The 22,358-nt window shown below is 45.0% G+C and overlaps 2 protein-coding genes across 2 annotated transcripts in view; one reads left to right on the plus strand and one right to left on the minus strand.

Moving 5' to 3' along the window:
- The window catches only part of adarb2 (adenosine deaminase RNA specific B2 (inactive)), a gene marked incomplete at its 5' end in the record, with an annotated part of 512,623 nt that overhangs the window by 30,854 nt on the left and 459,411 nt on the right, over window positions 1-22,358 (plus strand). Inside the window, one exon of the mRNA XM_084325586.1 lies at window positions 18,131-18,233. Coding sequence (XP_084181712.1) covers window positions 18,131-18,233 — 103 coding nt within the window. The remainder of the gene's footprint in view (window positions 1-18,130; window positions 18,234-22,358) is intronic.
- sugct (succinyl-CoA:glutarate-CoA transferase) overlaps window positions 19,036-22,358 on the minus strand; it is a gene marked incomplete at its 3' end in the record, with an annotated part of 157,242 nt that continues 153,919 nt past the window's right edge. The window contains exon 12 of the mRNA XM_084326304.1: window positions 19,036-19,044. Within this exon, the coding sequence (XP_084182430.1) occupies window positions 19,036-19,044 (9 nt within the window). The remainder of the gene's footprint in view (window positions 19,045-22,358) is intronic.

Genomic DNA, 22,358 nt, shown 5'->3' on the forward strand with positions numbered 1-22,358 from the left:
ACGTGACCACGCCACTCCCATGCGCCCTATATTACGCCGGAAGTGGTCACGCCTCACCCTTCCCAGTTCGATTTCCATAAGCGGAAAACATCCAAGGGACCTCAGGGTGCTAAGAGCGGGACGCTCAGCCAGTATCATATAACTAGGGTTATAGGATAACCTTACATTATATATCAACTGGCTATCGTGTCCCGCTCTGCCTACTATGGAGTGCGCCCTGCCCTGGTGAAATTATAATAGTATTTATAAAGCAATACAAGCAACATATTTCATGTTCTAGCACAAATATGGAAACTGTTCTATTCGCTCATTTCAAATGTCTTGGACACACTACTATGCCCTCTACTGTGAAAATACCGTAAACTACAATTGGCCGACATTAATTCATAGATATGAGCTGAACCACAGTAATAAATAAATTTCAGAGATGTCCTACATAAGAATGTGGAATCAGAATGACCGGATAAACTGTGTGTAAAGTATGTGTGCACAATTGGCACAGTGTGTGCACAAATAATTTCCTCAATTCTGCATTATAAGTATCATAACTGGCTAATAAAGCCATGTTACATCGTAACTAAATTGTCCTATAGTCAAAGTAGAAGGAAATAAAAATGCCAACTTGGACAATAATGAATGTTGAACTGGACTAAATTGGTCAACCAAGTAGCTTCTACAGTGTGAGGCATCTCTCATCTTTAAACACAGAAAAACACAGGACATGCCAATGAAAATTACGTGGCATGCTATTCACACACACACACACACACACACACACACACACACACACACACACACACACACACACACACACACACACACACACACACACACTGTTATGTACTAGAGGCCTGGTCACTCCTGTGTCACCAGGGCAGGCAGGTGAGGGCTGCCAATTAGCCAATTAGTGCTGATTGGTTACCTGCTGGGGAGCTTCAAAGGCAGACCCAGAAACACACATGCACTGTCTGTGCCTAGTGAAAGAGCTGTCAGGTTCTTACAGTCCTTGTCCGTTGGGTTACCAGTACATTAGCTTATAGTTATATTAGTAGTTCCTTGGTTTAGTAGCATTTTTGAGTTAGAGCACAGGGTTTTGGTGTTGATTACACATAGGTTGCGTACCCATGAGCCAGGGTCGTAACAATTGGGCGCTCGTCCGGGATCTTTTACCCCTAGCACTTTGTTTGGTGATTTTTTTTGTGTTGCACGGGGTGTCATCATATTATGGTTTGGGTGGTGTTCGTTACACATGGTGTAACGTGGGGGCTGAGCCATTTTCATCAAACAGGTGAGTATGCCGTATTTGTTTGTCATTTGATGTGACTACTTATGCTGTTAAAATATATAGTTTAGTAGGCACCACATGTAGATAGGGATATTATTTTCTGGTTGTTGGTTAGCGTCCGGTGCACCGCGTACTCCTGGGGCGGTCAATGAAATGATTGTATATGATCTTTGACTGGTAGCAGGTGTGGTTGAAGAAAGTTAGGTCTACAGGGCATTAGTTTAAGGGTAGGTAGGTTAGGGCGGCCAAGAAACACAGGTAGTGTGGTAGGGCTTGATTTAGTGTTTCTTAGGGTAGACATGTGGTAGGCCGGGGTTTTCTGCAGTTTAGACGTAGAAGCATATGTGGTCACATCAGGTTAGAAGGCGCACCTGTTTGGAATATTTTGTTGGATTTATTTTGTTTGTTTAAGTGTTTGGTGAGCATACCTGGTAGCACCTAACACCCTGCGTGTATGACACGTCTATTTAGGGTGGGTGTGTTTTTATTTTTTTTTGTTTGTTTGTGCAACCTGGAAAGGTGCGCTCTGTAGAGCTCACATTTCCACCGCGTCCCTTTATGGTTGTTATTATTGGCATTAGCATTCTTCATGGTTCTTCAGTGGTTCTTCGTGGTTCTTCAGTGGTTCTTTAGTGTTTTTTCAGTGGTTCTTTGGTGGTTCTTCGTGGTTTGTTAGTGGTTCTTAGTGACTGTAGGGTAAAGTGAGTAGCTTGTGGTGACTGGTACAGTAACGATGGCTACCATTAAGGATTTTGTTGAGAACCCCTCTGACGAGATGTTGGGAAGGTTTTCCAAAGAGCAGCTTCTGAAGCTTGCTGTGCACTACAATGTGGAGCTTACTGCCAGTGAGAAGCGGTTAAAAACGACTGCCTTGGGGACTTTGAGGGCTATACTCATTGAGGAGCAGGTGATTGTGGCAACGGTGGATGAGCTTCTTTTGTCTGAGGTGTCTCCACAACTCTCTGGCGTGGCGGAAGGTGTTGCCATCGATTGGGGGCCTAGGGAGTTGGCATTTAGGGAAAAGCAGCTACAACAAGAGCGTGAGTTTAAGGAAAAACAGCTACAACAAGAGGAGAGGAGAGATGAGAGAGAGCGGGAGCTTAAGGAAAAACAGCTACAACAAGAGGAGAGGAGAGAGGAGAGAGAGCACGATCGTGCAATGAAGGAGCTTGCATTTAAGCATGCTGCCTTGCAGGCGGGTTCTCTGCATCCAGAGTCACGTTCCGGGTTTGATGTAGGCAGGAATATTAGGATGGTGCCACCATTCTTTGAGAAAGACGTGGAAAGATATTTTCCCCTTTTTGAACGGGTGGCAACCACATTGAAGTGGCCTGATACCGCCTGGACACTGCTGCTGCAATGTGTTTTGGTTGGTAGGGCACAAGAAGCCTACACTGCTCTGTCCCTTGAACAAAGCGCTGATTATGAGCTGGTTAAAGCTTCCATATTGAGGGCTTATGAGTTGGTCCCCGAGGCCTATCGTCAGCGTTTTAGAGGTTATCGTAGGCAGGAGGGGCAGTCTTATGTTGAATTTGGAAAAGAGAAGGAGAACCTGTTTGACCGGTGGTGCACCTCGCAAAAAGCAGAGTCAAGGTAGCAGCTCAGACAGTTGGTTCTCCTAGAGGAATTTAAGAGGTGTGTTCCTGATAACGTTTCCACACATCTAAATGAGCATAAGGTATCGAAGATAGCCGACGCTGCTGTCTTGGCTGATGAGTTTGTGTTAACACACAAATCTGTCTTTGTAGAGGAGGGCCGTGTGGAGTCCAGGGGTAGTAGGCGTCCTTCTCAGGGGAGCCGGTTCCCGGCACCCGTGTCTGCTGGTCGGTTTACTTCGACTCCTAGGCAAGGTGGCTCTGCAAGTGCATTCCCAGAGGGGGTTATCTGTTTTTACTGTAAGGAGCCTGGTCATATCGTTGCTGGATGCCCTGTGCTTAAGCAGAAAAATGTAAAAACGGTGGCTCTGGTAGAAATCATAGACAGGACACCTATGCCGACATTAGTGGGTGGGGTGCGAACAGGGCCGCCTGGGAGAAATGTGAGGCCCTGTGCAAGTTTTAAACGCGAGGCCACCCCCCCCCCCCCCCCCCCCCCCCCAAAGGTAAAAAAAAAAATTTAAATAACACATTTTTTCGTTTCATACAGTCAACATATTCTTAAATAATAGCGCTGCCCGAGGCTGGGCATGATACAGTCAACATATAGCAAGAGAGAGAGCGAGCGAGAGCTCCCGTTCTACAGTCAATATACAGTGTACAGAGAGAGAGAGAGAGAGAGAGAGAGAGAGAGAGAGAGAGAGACACATTGGAAAGAAATTTAAATGCTATTTGGCCCTAAACAGAGAGTACACAGTGGCAGAATACCTGAGCACTGTGACTGAAGATCCTTGACTAGGTACAGACTCAGCGAGCACAGCCTAGCCATCGAGAAATGCCGCCATAGGCAGACTGTGTGTGTTAGAAAGAGAGAGAGAGAGAGAGAGCATGTGTGTTTGTGTGTTAGAGAGAGAGAGCATGTCTGTGTGTCGTGTGTGTGTTAGAGAGAGAGCATGTATGAGAGAGATAAGCAAAGATGAGCCCCTAAAGGATATTCAACTTTTAATGGAAGAACAAAACAGAAGGAAAAGATAACTTCACAAAGGCAACATGAATATACATAGATCCAAAAGGACAAAGATCAACACTTAAATCCAAAGAGAAGAGGGTCTATACCAGAGAAAACAAAGTAGCAAGGAGCCAATGGCCGACATCAGCTAAATAGGCTAACTGCAAATAGAGTAGCCAGGTACTGACACCAGGCCACACACAGCTTTGGCCAACGCTACCCAAGCTACACAAACGACCAAGACAATTCACACACAGCACATGTCGTATCTCCAAATGTTGTGAAGTAACATATGTTTTGCCTGGAAAAAAACATCGTTATTAACAAAACATTCGGGGGGGGAAGGAAGGAAGAGTGGGGTAATGTCCAATGGACATCTTACCTGCACCAAGGAACGCAGGGCGAAAGGCCGCAACACAGGTCTCCACGTTGACGAAAGGCCTCTCGCTGGCGGGACAAAAAGAAGCTATGGCCGTAGCCTTGTCATGGTGCAGGCCCAACTACATCTTCTGTCAAAGATGATGTCGTAGTCAGAGTGCCAGGGCCTGCTATTCTCACGGCTAATGTCAATGACAGCTAACTCTAGGCTAACTGATAGCATCAAGCTAACGTTCCCAGCCGAGCGAAAACGAGCAGCTAACGTCGTAGCTAAACAGCTAACTGGCTAACAGTTAGCTCAACCCGGCTATCGCTAACCACTAGCTAACGCAGTAGCAAGCTATGCGGCTACCACTGAAAAACTGTACAACGTGAGAAAAGCAATACAGGCCAACACTTCAGACAGCCGCTGTGTTTTCCTCTTCTCATACGAAGAGAGAAGGGAAAAAGAAGGCAATACACGTCCCACTACAGAGTGGTGTTTACCATAGCGGTGCCGGCAACAAGTCCCTCGCGGACTATAGCCGAATTGAGCATGGAGATATTCTCATAATGAAACACCAAGCTCACCTCCCTCGCACCAGGTGCTGACACCAGGCCACACACCGTTAGCTACTACAACAGCTAGTCGGCCCGTTTGGCTCCCGAGAGAGAGAGAGAGAGAGAGATATCCACGGCGGGAATAGAATAGAGTGCATTAAAAACTCACCAAACGTCCAAGAGGATGGAGACAACCGCGTGGAGTTGACGAAGTTCATCTGCCGAACGACCGTCCTCTTCATCTTGGCATAACAATGCTGCACGTGCTCTCTCTAGGTTAGCTAACGCTAGTTAGCCTTTAGCTAAGCTAGCTACTAGCCGACATCATCATGGCTATATCCCGACTGAACCACACGTTAGCACTCAATATTATAACGTAGCTAAAGCTAACTAGCTGTCCCTGTCTTTAGCCGGGATGGCTAGCCTGACTGAACTTTCTAACATGCAACAACTTTCATCTTCAGTCCATCTGCCGAACGATGTCCTCTTCATCTTGGCTGGCACAACCTCCAATGCTGCACGCGCGAAATAGTCAGACGCTACCTTACCTGTAACCCCTCCCCTCATTGAAACCAATTCTGCTGCAGAGCCTCAGAGCTGCCTCCAATAGTGTATCTGCAGAGCCGCAGAGCCAGGAACAAGTCAGACACATTCTACAAACGTGTCTAATGTGAAATATATAAGCATATAAGCAAAACTAGATATTAGGTCTGTGATGAAAAAGGGCCTCGCGGGAAGGGGGGCCTCGCAAAAAATTAAAAAAAATTAAAAAATTATAAAAAAAATTATAAATAAAAAATATTTTTCTTTTATTTTCTTTTCTTTTTTTTGTGCGAGGCCCCCCTTCCCGCAAGGCCCTGTGCGACCGCACTGCTCGCACACCCCCTGAGGCGGCCCTGGGTGCGAAGTATCAAAGGTGCAGACAGGGAGCTAGAGGGCTCCTCAACATTTAGGATGGATGGATTTGTTTCACTGGTTGGTGAATTAGGATCAAGGCAGGCTATTACAATATGGAGAGATACAGGAGCTTTCCAGTCTCTCATTCTGGATGGGATTTTGCCATTTTCGGAAGATTCTTCATTGCATTCCGGTGCCATTGTTCAGGGCTTTGGAGGAGGCTTTGTGAATACTCCTTTGCATGAGGTCTCGCTAAACTCTCCCTTAGTATCAGGCAATGTTGTCGTAGGAGTGTGTTCTCACATTCCCATAAAGGGGGTGTCCTTCATTCTAGGGAACGATTTGGCCGGTGGCAAAGTGCTGGCTACTCCAGTTGTAATTCCCGTCCCTGTAGTTTCTGAGGTTCCTGATGAGCTCGCACAGAAGCATCCAGGAGTGTATCCTGTGTGTGCGGTAACACGCGCAATGTCAAAGGTCAAATGTGACACCCATGAGGTTGTTAACTTAGATGGTGATATGACACTTAGTGACACGTTCTTTGTTGAGTTGAAAAGTGGCCCTGATGAGGGGTTTGGTAAGGTGATTCCGTCTCATGAGCAGTTGGTACTAGAGCAAAACAAGGATGTCTCCTTGTCGTCCCTCTTTGAAGAGGCAGTTTTAGAGGATGAAATGGTAGATACGTCTCAAGGATACTTTGTTAGCAATGACGTGCTCATGAGAAAGTGGACACCACCTAACCTGTCCAGTCTGGATGACTGGGGCAGTGTGTTTCAGATTGTTGTTCCAGCCGTGTATCGTCCTGATATACTGCATCTAGCACATGATCATGATCTTGCTGGTCACATGGGGGTCAGGAAGACTTATGACCGTGTGCTGAGACATTTTTGTTGGCCTGGTTTGAAGTCAGATGTGGCACAATATTGTCGCTCGTGCCATGTGTGTCAGGTGGTTGGTAAACCAAACCAGAAGATCCCTCAGGCTCCTCTGCAGCCTATCCCTGCCGTTGGGGAACCTTTTGAGCGGATCCTCATTGACTGTGTTGGTCCCCTCCCTCGAACTAAGACAGGGAACCAGTACCTTTTGACTATTATGTGTGCAGCGACCCGTTTTCCTGAAGCCATTCCTTTACGCAAGATCACAGCCCCAGCTATATCCAAAGCTCTGGTTAGGTTTTTTCTTTTGGTCTACCAAAGGTCATTCAATCAGATCAAGGGTCTAACTTCATGTCCCGTCTCTTTGCTCAGGTCCTCCAGCAGTTGTCTATCCAGCATTGCCCTTCCTCTGCCTATCATCCAGAGTCCCAGGGGGCGCTGGAGAGATTTCACCAGACTATCAAAACAATGCTGCGGGCATATTGTACGGAGTTCGACAAAGACTGGGATGATGGAATTCCTTTGCTTCTGTTTGCTGCTAGGGAGGTAACCCAGGAGTCTCTTGGATTCAGCCCGGCTGAGCTGGTGTTCGGCCACACAGTGAGGGGTCCTTTGAAACTGCTGAAGGAAAAGTGGTTGGCTGACCAGACTCCTTCCTCTACTAATTTGTTGGACTATGTGTGTGACTTCAGGCTTAAGCTTAGTAGAGCATGTGAACTAGCGAAAGAGAACCTAAAGGTAGCCCAAGGAAAAATGAAGGTGTGGTATGATAGGCGGGCCCGACATAGGGTGTTCTCACCGGGACAAGGTGTTGGTTCTCTCGCCTATTCTTGGGTCTGCATTACAGGCTAAATACAGTGGGCCATACTCCATTGAGCGCAAAGTTGGTGAGGTCGACTACTTGATTAAAACTCCCGACCGCAGGCGCAAGAGTAGATTATGTCACGTCAATATGTTGAAGGCGTACAATGCCTGGTATGGAAACAGCACGGCACAGGACAAGAAGGCCCTACAGAGAGTGGTGCGCTCAGCCGAGCGTACCACGGGTATTGCACTACCCCCCCTGCAGGTTCTATACAACAAGAGGTGCAAATCCAGAGCCTGCAGGATAATGAAAGACCCTCACCACCCCAATAACAGCCTGTTTCAGCTGCTGAGGCCAGGCAGACGCCTGCGAACCCCAGCTACTAGGACAGAGCGGCTTAGGCTCAGCTTCTTCCCCCAGGCCATCAGAGCCATGAACAATGAACATTGAGTGCTCAGAACATTGAACTGTCCACACACAAGCACACATGAACACACACACGACACGCACACTGTGCACGCTCACACACGAGCAGCCACTTAACACTTTAACATGAGCGGGCACACACTCATGTCGCACACACGCACACTTATGGCCAAAGGAAAGGACACTTTAAATTAGAATAACAGGAACAGTGTATTGCACTACCAAAGCTAACTAGCATGTCCCACATGCTCTGTAAATAACTATGTACAGATACCGAGACATTTTTTGTCACTCCATGTTACCTGCTACCTGTTACTGCACAATGTTGTTTTCTTCTTTTGATTCTATTATATGTACCACTGTATTGCACATCGTTGCGGGCAAGACCACCCGCATTTCATTGTATACCTGTATGCCGTGACAATTAAAACTCTTGACTTGACTTGACTATGATAGGGCTCAGATTGACCAGTCAGGGGTCAAGCCTGTGGCTGTTCTAACAGTTTCTGCATCTCCTATTGTAGCCGACTGTTCTGTGTCGAAGGAGATTTCTCAGGGCCGGTTGCCAAACACCCAGATACTAGGTGACTTGGACTCACACCTGTCGTACTTACCACTTCCTGAGCGTACGGATGTGGTGCGCCTACTTAGACAGCATACACGTTTGTTTTCTGATGTCCCTAGTCGTACTAATGTACTCGAGCATGACATTGATGTTGGTAGTGCAGGGCCAATTAAGCAACATGCCTATAGGGTGAATCCGGAAAAACGAAGGATCTTGAGTAAGGAAGTAGACTATATGGTGAGACATGGCATTGCGGAGCCCAGTTCTAGTGCGTGGAGCTCCCCCTGCCTGCTTGTTGATAAGCCAGACTGCACTCATCGGTTCTGTACTGATTTCCGTAAAGTTAATGCAGTAACCAAGCCGGACTCGTACCCTCTGCCTCGGATGGACGACTGTATCGATCGGGTGGGTTCAGCAGCCTTTGTAAGTAAATTGGATTTGCTAAAGGGATACTGGCAGGTTCCGCTTACTCCGCGAGCACGTGAGATATCCGCTTTTGTCACACCAGAGAGTTTCTGCCAGTATACAGTGATGGCCTTTGGCATGGGAAATGCCCCAGCGACGTTTCAGCGGCTAGTGAACAAGGTCCTGGGCGGGGTAGCGTTCTGTGAGGCATATCTGGATGACCTGGTTATCCACAGTTCCTCTTGGTCACAACATGTGGAGCATCTGGCCGAAGTGTTCAAGCGGTTGGGTGATGCTAACTTGACAGTTAACCTTGCGAAATGTGAATTTGGACAGGCCACGGTTACCTACCTGGGTAAGGTGGTTGGACGTGGGCATGTGTGCCCCATTACAGCTAAGGTGGAGGCTATAGTGGGTTTCCCTGCTCCCATCACCAGGCGGGAGTTAAAGCGCTTCCTAGGTATGGCAGGGTACTATAGGAGTTTCTGTAGGAACTTTGCTTCTGTTGTTGCCCCTTTGACCAATCTGCTCAGTCCTAAGGTACCTTTCGTGTGGACTGAGACTTGTCAACAGTCTTTTGAGAGCATCAAGGGTATTCTGATTAGCGCTCCCGTTCTGTCAGCTCCCGATTTTCAACTGCCATTCAAGTTGGCAGTGGATGCTAGTGACCTCGGTGCTGGAGCCGTCCTCCTGCAAGAGGATGCATTAGAGGTGGAGCACCCAGTGTGCTACTTTTCTAAAAAGTTTGACAGGCATCAACTGCACTACTCTACTATAGAGAAGGAGGCGCTTGCTTTGGTTCTTGCCTTGAACCATTTTGATGTTTACGTGGGATCCTCCAGTTTACCCCTTGTTGTGTATACAGACCATAACCCTTTGGTTTTTCTTCGCAGCATGGTGAATTCGAATCATCGTTTGATGCGATGGAGTTTGTTCCTCCAGGCGTATAACTTGGATATTCGCCACATTCGTGGGAGGGACAACGTGTTAGCAGACGCCCTCTCACGATCGTAGTACCGGTGTTTGTGGTACCCGTTATCGCTGTTGTGGTAGAGGCCCTGACAACTAAGGGGTCACAGTTGTTTTTGTTTTGTTTATGGGTTGTTGTGTAGTGGTTGCCTCTTGGGCAACCAGTTTGGTGGGGGAGGTGTTATGTACTAGAGGCCTGGTCACTCCTGTGTCACCAGGGCAGGCAGGTGAGGGCTGCCAATTAGCCAATTAGTGCTGATTGGTTACCTGCTGGGGAGCTTCAAAGGCAGACCCAGAAACACACATGCACTGTCTGTGCCTAGTGAAAGAGCTGTCAGGTTCTTACAGTCCTTGTCCGTTGGGTTACCAGTACATTAGCTTATAGTTATATTAGTAGTTCCTTGGTTTAGTAGCATTTTTGAGTTAGAGCACAGGGTTTTGGTGTTGATTACACATAGGTTGCGTACCCATGAGCCAGGGTCGTAACACACACACACACACACACACACACACACACACACACACACACACACACACACACACACACACACACACACACACACACACACACACACACACACCTGAGAGACAGGCATAGTGTTTGTCTGGTAATTGGAAGGTTCCCGGTTCGATTCGGGCTCCTCTCAGCAGTGTCTCAAAGTGTCCTTGAGCAAGACCCTTAACACATTGATTGCCAATGACGAGATTAGTCGACTTAACTCGCCATGCGTTGAGTGCCATGCGACGAGTTTTCTAGTTTTTTTCTCGTTTTAGCTTTTATTAACAATATCCATTCATTTTTCATCCATCCAGCCTGATGTTATCATTGTGAATGGGTCTGAGCTCGAAAAGGGCAAATACCGCCGCCTATCGTCTCCCGGATGGTATTGCACATCATTGGATTGAAATTGGGTAGGCATGTGCATCAGAAAAAAAGTCCGGTCCAGGGTTTTCCCTTCTCTGGCAAGCAATAGCTGTTACCACATTCACTGGGGAGGCTGGGAGCAGCTTTCGATTATCTGTTTTGGACTATAACGTTGGATCAATAAATGCGATCAATATTTGGAATGGCGATCAGGAATTAGATTAATCTTTTTGCAGAACATCTGATGTGAGGTAAGGACTCTATTTTACCAGTATTGGGTTAATCAGATGTTTTTTTCTCAGCCATCGCAGTGTGTCTGTGTGTGTGTGTATGACGTTAGCGCTGACCAGGTCATGGATAATAGATTTTTCAGCCCGCTTCTCTAGCGTGCATAAGTACACATATACTATCGATAATCTAGCGTTTATTTGAAAACTATTCATAAATCAGCCGAAAAATTACAACAGAGCTATTATCGCAGAATTTCTCTGGAATTACTATAACTCTCCAAAACTATACTCGTATTCAAAACGGTATAAAAAAACAATCCGTTTCATACATGTTGACTGCAAGCAAGTCATTGATAAGCGAGGGGTGTTTTAGACCCATAGCCATAATTTAAGATATAGTTTAAGCCTTCGCAAATTTCCCCCTAGATCCCATTGACTTCCTTATTGGCACTCTAGCCCATATATCAGGGCTATTCAACTAAATTGTTCAGGGGGCCACATTGTCAGAAACCCAAGGGGCCAGGGGCCGGACTGCCACGGCGCCTCCCCGTGCTATGAATATATGTACACTTGGCACAACACGCAACCACATTTTCACAACTTTTATTTAACTACATTGCAAAAGTAGTATACTTAGAAAAAAAGTCCTTCATTTATGTGCCACATCTGCAACATCTCCTGCAAAAAGTGCTTCATTTATGACTGCAACATCTCCTCTTCAACATTTCAATATAAAAATAAAATAAAAAACAAACAAGTGCATGATGTGCATCTGAACATTCTAACATCAACACTTGAACAAAAAAAACACATATAGTGCAGCTGAACTTATGAAAAAGTGCTTCATGTCTGTGCAACAACAGCAAATCACAGCATCTTATTAGCACTTATTGTCCACTCTTAACTCTCAAACATCAGGGGGGGTGGGGGGCAGACAGGCCTAGCCTACATACACACATCTAATGAGAGAGATTGCACTTCTTTGACTGGGCAATGGCAGAGAAAGAGGGTTCATAGGAAGTGAGGCTACCCGCAAACAGTGATGCAAATGCTCATTTGTCAAGGAGGCACGGTTGCTTGTTTTAATGGCATTCATGTGAGAGAAACTGGATTCACAGGTGTATGTTGAGCCAAACATTGTTAGCACAGATATTGCCAGCGTTTTTATTTTGGGCAATGTGTTGACATGAATACACTTTATCCAAAATGTTGTGGTGGATTCATTCTCAAGTGCCTGCTTCAGAGCAGATTATGCTTGCATGTCAATTATTTCAAGTTGCAGGAGACCTTCATCAATGTGAAGTGATGCAAGGAACTCTTGTCCTTTTGTGGAAATAGCAGCTACATTGGCAAATGGGTTGCTCACAAAATGCATCAATTCTCTGGGCATGTCAAATTCATCAAATCGACTTGCAAAGTTTTCCCTCAATTTATCAATGAAATCTGTCATTAATTGAGTGAGTTTTGGCTCAATTGTGCGTGTGAACGTTGACATGAAAATAAAAAAGTAAAAAAATTAAATATATTTAAAAATATATATATATATATATTTTTTTTATTATATCATGTAATCTTTTGCGGGCCGGTCAGAATCATCCCGTGGGCCGGATCTGGCCCGCGGGCCGCCAGTTGAATAGCCCTGCCATATATGGTCAAAGGGGCATGGCACTCAATGTGTTAACAACTAACTGCTCCTGATGAGCAGGTTTGCACCTTGCATGGTTACCTCTGCTGTCTGTGTTTGTTTACGTGAGTGAATGGGTGAATGAGGCATGTATTTTGGATATGGATCCCCCCGCTGCCTCTTCCTCCTCCTCCAGGGGTCACTGCAGGGCACCACGGGGAGCAGCGTACTGGCTCATGTTAGGCAGGCCATGCATTATGCAGCAGCTTAGGCCACAGCGGGAGATCTCCATGTCCTTGGCTGCAGTCCACCTGGCGCTGCTCTGGTCGTAGCACTCCACGTTGGATATGGTGTTGAAGCCATTGGAGCGGCCTCCGGCCACGAAGAGCAGGTCGTCCAGCACCCCGATGCCAAACTCGCTGCGGGGGGTGAGCATGGTGGGCAGGGCACACCAGGAGTCAGTCAAGGGGCTGTAGGCCTCCGTGCTACGCAGCCATTCATTGTCAAACCCTCCCACCTGAGAACAGGACGCATGAGAGGAATGTTTTAGTATGTGGTTCAGGTAGACAGGCAGGCAGTATTAATCCACTTAGGGAAATGAGGGCATTACAGCAGCATTGCAAGTCAAATGATACATATCTATAAAAATATCTAGTATAAAGCATTTGTCTCTGTGTGCACCTACCACATAGACTTGTCCTCCGTACGCAGCGACTCCCACTCCTCTACGCCTGCTGCTCATGGGGGCGATCAGAGTCCACTGGTTGGTCTCTGGGCTGTAGCACTCAGCTGTGAGCAGACACTCCACCCTGTTGAAGCCACCACAGATGTAAACCTGTAATAAGAAAGAATATTCTAATTTAGTTTATATATTCCATTTAATTTCATTCTACTTTTATTGTCTGTTAATGTTGATGCACCAAAGGACCCAGACAAATTTTTTGTTTGTGCAAGCTTACTTGGCAATAAAGACATTTCTGATCTAATGTTCCTTGGGTCCCTCAGTTCCACCCACCTTGCCGTGGAGGGCTGCTGCTCCGGCTCTGCTCCTGTGCTCCAGCATGGGTGAGATCAGTGTCCACTGGTTGGTTTCAGGCTCGTAGCGTTCGGCGGTGTTCAGTCGCACGTGTCCGTCGAACCCTCCCATGGCGTAGATACAGCCGTCCAACGCGACCACACTGACGTGACAGCGGCATGAGTGCATGGGAGCCGCCTGCAGCCAGATGCGAGTGACGGGGTTGAACCTGCGCACACTGCTGAGAGGCTCAATGCCGTCCGAGCCGCCAACGCAGTAGACAAGACCGTGGAGATAAGCAGTGGCGTGGTAGGCCCGGGCACTCTCCTTCTCAACGCTCACGTCCATCCATCCACCGGCTCGGATATCGTAAGCCTCCATGCCATTGGTCGTGCTGCGGTCACTCCAGCCTCCGATGGCCAATAGGACCTCTTGGGGCAGGCGTGGGCGGGTCAGGGGGTTTGGGAGCCTGTCGGAGCCAGGGGGTTTCAGGACGCTGAGGATGAGGGGCCTGCAGTCAGGGCTGTCCCTCACCACATGGTTGTTCTGGACGTTGTTCAGGAAGTAGTCAGGCCTCATCAAGCCCATGCGAACCTGGGAAGAGACAATCAAGTACAACTTAGACAGCGGTTGTAGACGGTTTCACTGGAATTCTGTTGCTAGGGAACAGTTTGGACCCAAATGTTCTAGAACCACTCTACTAGGGAACCTAGTGTTGTTTTAATGTAATGCACAGTAATACAATTAGTTACCTTGGGCAGCAGCAAATTAACGTGTGTTTTACGCTCCTCACGGGAGTGCTCGATCCAACGGAGGACGGCCTCGAACACCGTCTCCTCGTTCTTCACGTTCAGGTCATCCCTCTCGATGATGTCCACCAGTTGCTGCAGGGACAGCTCCACAAACTCCTGTGAAATGCACAGCATCTCCTCAAAGTGGCACACGATGAAGAGATAGGCCTTGCGCTTCAGGTCAGGGCAGCAGTAGATGTCCGCAAACCTCCAGATGCCGACACAGTTTTCCAGAGACAGCTGGCCCTCTAGGAAGTCAGAGCACGATCCTACTATGCCCACGACGAGAAGCTGGTCTGCAGCCACCAGAAGCTCTTCCACGTTCTCTGCTGTCACCGGCACAACGTGTGTGTAAGCGTACTCTATGATGAGCTGCATCATACCCACGGACACCCCAGGGATACTGTAGACGAGTTTCTCTGAGTCGCTCCAGTGAGTGAAGAGGGCTCTGTGGGATGCAGAGTATAGAGATATCTGATGAGTAAACAGTAAGCAACATTCTGTCCTGTGTACTAATATATTTTCACTGTAGAAGTATAGGGTCTTAGGACAGTAGACGTATAATCACTTTTTACAGTATATGATATTATCATAGTAGAAGTACAGTATGGTCTTATCACAGTAGAAGTATACTATATTTTCATAGTAGAAGTACAGTGTAGTCTTAGCACAGTCAAAGTAAATTATTCAAATCAAATTCATTAGTATAGCTCAATATCACAACAACTACACCTCCTGACCTTTAACCCTCAATGAAGATGAGAAAAACTCAACACAAAACCCTCTGAAAGTTCAGCTGATGCTGTTTCATCCTTTTCTTTTTCTCTGCTTCATTGAAGCGTCCAGATGACGGACACATCCATCCCTACCAAGCTAACCTGAACCAAGCTAACCTGAACCAAGATAAACTTACCTGAAATAGGCGCTGCAGCCACACAGGATTGCCTTGTGGGCGTTAAACTCTGTGCTGTTGACTTTAATAACCACATCACAGAACCTTCCCGCCAGACGCAGTTCATTAAGGATTGTACAGGACATAGTTTCATTTTCCATGTGGGGATTTTTAAATTGTATCTACAGTATATATATTCAAGCTTACAGACAAGTAGCCGGAAACAACAAGTGAGCTCTTCTCTTGTCTTCTGAGATTTGAGATCTTCTGAGAGAATTGTTGAATAGATACACAAATGTTCTAGAATGTTTGATTATGACATCATACTGTGACATCACAACGGAACATCATACTGTGACATCATACTGTGACATAGAGCTGTCCCCGACTAAAGATTTGGATAGTCGACTATGATTGGAGGAAATTAGCCGATAGTCGACTATGGAAAAAAAATATATTGAAAAAAAATAAGTATAATTATAATATATATATATATTTTTTGTATCATTCCATTTGGGCTGTGGGGGGTGCTTAACACATTCCCGGCCAAGCATGGACATGTGTTTCAATCCAACGGTAGAGTGTTTTGGCTTTTATTCTATTTTAATAACCTACTCAATGTCACCGAGCGGCACTGCAGATTTACCCTACTCTTGGAATTCGGAAACTTGCATTACCGGCCAGATCCTTGTAGGGGCGCTGTCTCGATAATGCAGTGTTCCCTGTGGCAGAAAGGTGTTTTATTTTTTTGGATCTCGAATGGACTTTCCTGTTAGGGTGAATCTATGCGTGTAGCCTGTAGCTTGGAATACGTTTTGGGACGCGGAATTCAGTACGCAGTAAAGGAATATATCATCAGCCAATGGACATATGGATCTACCAGATGGCGATCGATAACTGGGAAATCCTTTTTGGGATCCAACCGGCCACAGATAAGATCTTTTTCACGTAAATTACATGCTGATCAGGCCTTGTTATCATAGCCAACCAGGCGATCAGCGAATGTGGCTACTGAGGCTAACGCCTTTATTGGTAATCAATAATCAGAAACGACGTCCCCCGCCCCCCCCTTTCATGCATTCATGGTGGAACATTATATCGATCATATGTATTTTTGATTTTTAGCTCTAGCTTCTGTAGGGCCGAAACGCCATTCGATTTAACGTTATTAGCTTAGTAGCCTGTATCTCGTTTTGCAGGAAATATACCAGACCAAATCCCATATAACGCTTATATTCAAGTCTCTATAAAATGGGAACATATTGATGAAGAAATTATTTCTTTAAGCCATTTTGAAGGGACAGTTTATAGTGTCAATTGACAATGAGAATGGACAGATAGCAATACTATAAAATATAGATTTAGCTCTACAAACAGCCTCACGCACAATCAAACCTTATTATGATATACTGGCCGTATAGAGTGGGGCCCGTCTAATCCCTGTGGCCGTCAATGTGGTAATGTCTGAAGGAGTCGACGGAAGGCTTCTTATCCTCTGCAAAAGCATGCAATTGGTCAATATGCACGTGATTGATTGAATGAACATTTTATTAACAGATTGCAGAATGGGTACAGTACAGTACGGCTCAATACACACAATTGTTAAGGGGATGCAGAGCAGAGAAAGACTTTCGTGTTGTTTACATCAGGGTCCCCCATTTTCAATTCATAATGAATTGTAAGTAAGGGTGCAACTTGCTCCGTGCAATCCATTCTTTGTGGATCTAGCCCTAGGAGTTTACATCTGTAGCCTAGCTGTGAGATGGTCTGCTGTAGCTGTTGGTATTTTAGCATTTTGGTTAGAAAGGCTTCTTCTAAGCTGTAGTCAAAAGTACAGCCAAGCTCAAGAATGGACACCTCCCTAAGGTGTTCATTTACAACAAATACATCAGGGGGGTGTTAGCTCAGCTAACTTAGCTGTAATATTAGAGAACACAGAATCATCATTGCACAGGTTGAACATGCTTGGCTTCACAGTAGAATGCTTAAACAGCGTGATGGATGACCCAGACCACCCTCACGTTTAAAAAAAGAAAAAATACCACATGGCTTGGGAATTGGAACTGAGTGATATTGTTTGTAGTTGGAACTGAGTGATATTGTTTGTAGTTGGAACTGAGTGATATTGTTTGTAGTTGGAACTGTGTGATATTGGTCCTTATTCTCAAACGTGTTCGTAAGTGCCTTGTAAATATCTTGGTAAAAAAACGGATTTACGGAAATCCTGAAAGGTTAATCTTCTGTAGTGTGGTAGTTAAAATTTTTAACCTTCTGTCTTGTGGTAGTGAAAGGGATAACCTTCTGTAGTGTGGTAGTGAAATGGTTAACCTTCTGTAGTGTGGTAGTGAAAGGTTAACCTGCTGTAGTGTGGTAGTGAAATGGTTAACCTTCTCTAGTGTGGTAGTGAAAGGTTAACCTGCTGTAGTGTGGTAGTGAAAGGTTAACCTTCTGTAGTGTGGTAGTGAAAGGTTAACCTGCTGTAGTGTGGTAGTGAAAGGTTAACCTTCTGTAGTGTGATAGTGAAATGGTTAACCTTCTCTAGTGTGGTAGTGAAATGGTTAACCTTCTCTAGTGTGGTAGTGAAAGGTTAACCTGCTGTAGTGTGGTAGTGAAAGGGTTAACCTGCTGTAGTGTGGTAGTGAAAGGTTAACCTGCTGTAGTGTGGTAGTGAAATGTTTGATTTTTTTTTATCTTTATTTATCTCGAACAACCATAAACACATACACTTGAAATAACAAAAGATAACAAAAACTAAATACAAAAAAAATACAAAATAAATGAATACAATACATTAACCTTATGTAGTGTGGTAGTGAAATGGTTAAATACTAGAAGAGCACACAATGGGAAATGCAATCACAGCAGTGGTAACTGTCTGGACATTTTGGATTCATTCCTACTCTCTTGCTCTTTCTCTTTTTCTTTCCATCCTCCCTTCTCTGTCTCTTTTCCTCGTTCACTTCTCAGTTTCCTGGAAGAGACGACTAGTGATTGGCTGAGGACGTTTGAGGGATCTGGTGTTCCCGTCGGACCAATCAACAGCATCCAGGAAGTCTTCTCTGACCCTCAGGTCAGTCGGTGTGGCGAGCCCACACACACACACGCACACACACACACACACACACACACACACACACACACACACACACACACACACACACACACGCACACACTGACACACAACTGCATGTAAACACACACACACACATGTACATTCACACACACACAGACACACACACACACACACACACACACACACACACACACACACACACACACACACACACACACACACACACACACACACACACACACACACACACACACACACACACACACACACACACACAGTTAACACTGTTGCCTCACAGCCATGACGTCCTTGGTTCAAACCCCACAGCGGTGCAGGGGTTAACACTGTAGCCTCACAGCCAGGACGTCCTGGGTTCAAACCCCACAGCGGTGCAGGGGTTAACACTGTAGCCTCACATCCTGGGTTCCACTACTGTGCCGACTAATCGGTTATTTGATTTCATTGAGAGATCTGTACAATTCTTGTTTCAGTGGCTCAGGAGGCAGAGCGGTCGTCTGGTAATCTGATGGTTTCTGGTTTGATCCTGGCTCTTTCGACTTCCTGTCAATCAGAGTCAGTCGACATGCCAATGACCAATGTTCTAATTTATCTTTTCATAAGAAGAGAGACATGAGACCCATCGCTGTGAATCTTTCCTCACTGTTTACCAACTTGGAAACGTCACAGAGCCTTTCCTAGCATGGATAGGAGGAATTGCTATTGCTAATTGACGGCATCGGCTAAGTAAACTAAACCAGCTACAGTCGATGGTTGTCTCATTCGGTGAGATGGCGTGAGTCTACGTGACCTGATGGAGACGAGATCATTTCAACAACAATATCCTATAAGCCTACCCACCTGCAGCTAAAAACCTGCCAATGGTTTTCAAAACAGTTTCCAATAACAGCTTAAAAGTTCTCACAACCACGGGACGTCTTAAGGAACTCAACTGGTTCTCAGAACGTGCCAAAGTGTGCACAAGGCCTTCGTTTGATTCGGAGCAGATCGTGGATGGGGCGACTTCATAGTGGAAATAGAACCCAGTCGTCGTCCCATTTTTTTTTAGATCAAAACCATTGTGTGATACGGATTGAGATGTAATTTAGATGCCGAAATGATATAAAACAACAAACGGGACATCGGTGTGATTTAAAACTCATGTTAAACGTGCGCGTCCACATGTAATCCATGAGCAGTCCGATTTGCAGACACAGCAGTTCCCTATACGATTCCCCTCGGGCCTTTTATTAACGCTCTCTTTCATTGTCTCAAGAAGCTTCTCAGACCCCAACAGCGGTTCGCCACGGCGAGTTCTCACAGTGGAAACGGGCCATGTGTTAGTAAAGCAAAACAGACCAGAATCTCATGCATGAACGATCGAGCAGCTTTGTACTGTAGATGCTCTGTTCCGTGTTGCAGAGCTGTTCCATGGACAGATCTCTCTATACTATCAGATGTTTGTCTCCTGATTCCTTAGATGTTTTAATTAGTGATGGTTTTCTTGTAGTGGCTGTTTCTCTTCCTGTTTTTGTGCATAGGGGGGCTATTTGTGTGTGTTTGTGTGTGTGTGTGTGTGTGTGTGTGTGTGTGTGTGTGTGTGTGTGTGTGTGTGTGTGTGTGTGTGTGTGTGTGTGTGTGTGTGTGTGTGTGTGTGTGTGTGTGTGTGTGTGTGTGTGTGTGTGTGTGTGTGTGTGCGTGTGTGTGTGTGCTTTAGCCATCGGTGTGTATAGTAAGGAATGAATGGCGACTGACATGACATTTTTATTTATTTTATTTTACCTTTATTTATCCAGGCAAATCAATTAATAACTAATTCTTATTTACAATGATGGCCTGACAACACTTCTTGAAGGGAGGGGGGGGGGGGGGGGGCTGAAAAGGAATTCAGGATTAAACATTTCCGACATACAATATATGTTATTAGAATATAAATATACATACAACAAGCAATATAGCAGTGAGCGGGGCACCATGACAGACAGGGGGTTGGGGATGTTACTGGGTTGAGAAACAGTTGCAGGAATCAGTGAGAATGTTGACTTAGGCATAAAGGTGACCAGTTTGAGAGATGTTTGTAGGTTGTTCCAGTCCCTGGCAGCAGCAGCAGCCCTTAATGACGTTTGACCAATGTGTATCTCTCAGTGTAACGTTACTGTAATGTAGGTGTAGTTAGGGCTGGGCGATATGACGATATTATATAAATATCGGGTACAGTTCATTAACAATACACTTTTTCAACGTATCGTGGATATCGTGATGTTTTGCCCAATAGGATTGTGTCGCGTCAATCTGGTCCACACGTTACTCGTTCATATCTCAGCCCGTGTTGAGATATGCCCATTCCGCGGTCTGTTAAAAAGTTTTCAATCAGACAGATGTATGGAAAGGCTTTTATTATAACATTCGGTGAGGTAAAATCATTATGGCTCATTTAGTCATCCTGTGGTGCACTGGTCTCCTACTAGTCGGTCGCGGGGAGCTAATGTAAGTAGCTTTGTTGATGTCTGCACACCGGACATTCAGGAAGTAAAAAACGAATAGAGCTTGCCGATTGGTGCTAAGAACAGCAGGGCGGGTGCAAGCGGTGTGACGTAATTGGCAGACTCGACTGTCAATCAAAATTATTCTGTTGTCCGTCAGAATGAATGAATGAAAACTTTATTAACATATTGCAGAATGGGTACAATACAGTACAGGAGGATGAAGACCAGAAAAAGACTTTCGGCTTTTTTACATAAGGGTCCTCCATTTTCAATTCATCAAAACATTTAGAGACATACAAATATACAGTAGTTTCATAAAAATGCTAAAATGCTATTGATTGATTTAAAACTTTATTAACATATTGCAGAATGGGTACAGTACAGCTCAATACATACAATTGTTAAGGGGATGCAGACCAGAGAAATACTTTTGTCTTGTTTACATCAGGGTCCCCCATTTTCAATTCATCATATTTCATATCTAAATCATATAATATCTCATTGCTAAATATATGCAATATATTATAATCTAATAATCCAATAATCTAAATCAAATATATAATATAAAAATGCTAAATGCATGGGTATTTTATTTTGTCTTTAATGTTAGCTTGCAAACTCAAATACTGTCTTGGTAAGCCTCATAATGAATCGTTTGGGGTAAAAAAGAAAAACATCGTGATGTGTATCGTGTATCGCCGAAAGGTCAGAAAATATCGTGATATCATATTTAGGCCATATTGCCCAGCCCTAGGTGTAGTGTTGTATATCTCAGTGTAACATTACTGTAATGTAGGTGCAGTGTTGTATATATCTCAGTGTAACATTACTGTAATGTAGGTGTAGTGTTGTATATATCAGTGTAACATTACTGTAATATAGGTGTGGTGTTGTATATCTCTCTCAGTGTAACGTTACTGTAATGTAGGTGTGGTGTTGTATATCTCTCTCAGTGTAACGTTACTGTAATGTAGGTGTAGTGTTGTATATCTCTCTCAGTGTAACGTTACTGTAATGTAGGTGTGGTGTTGTATATCTCTCTCAGTGTAACGTTACTGTAATGTAGATGTAGTGTTGTATCTCTCAGTGTAACGTTACTGTAATGTAGATGTAGTGTTGTATATCTCTCTCAGTGTAATGTTACTGTAATGTAGGTGTAGTGTTGTATATCTCTCTCAGTGTAACATTACTGTAATGTAGGTGTGGTGTTGTATCGCTCACGGTGCTGTAGTACCGGTCGGTATGACCCATGACAAACATTATCACGGTATCACGTTGTATGTTGGCCTTTCTGTCAACATGTTTATCTTTCAACACGTGATTGGTTGTTGTACACACAATGAAACAACCTATGCACTCAGGAGGAATGCCAACATAGTGAAGAGATTCATAATGTCATTATTGGCAAGGTTTTGGTCGGTCAGCCCTATAGTACCAATGTACCATTACAGTTCCGTTGCTGTTGCCATTGGTGTTGCTGTTGTTCTTGTTGTTGTTATTGTTGTTGTTGCTGTCATCATCACATTCTTCGACATAAAACCTATGCGGTTCTGGCACTCCGCTGTGTCATGCAATTTACTCCGGTATCCCTCAAGATTTTGATAAAATGTTAACAGTCACACATAGATTGCTTATATTC

The sequence above is a fragment of the Notolepis coatsorum genome (genome assembly GCF_963971535.1).
Source record: "Notolepis coatsorum genome assembly, chromosome: 12".
In the NCBI taxonomy this organism is placed as follows: Eukaryota; Metazoa; Chordata; class Actinopteri; order Aulopiformes; family Paralepididae; genus Notolepis; species Notolepis coatsorum.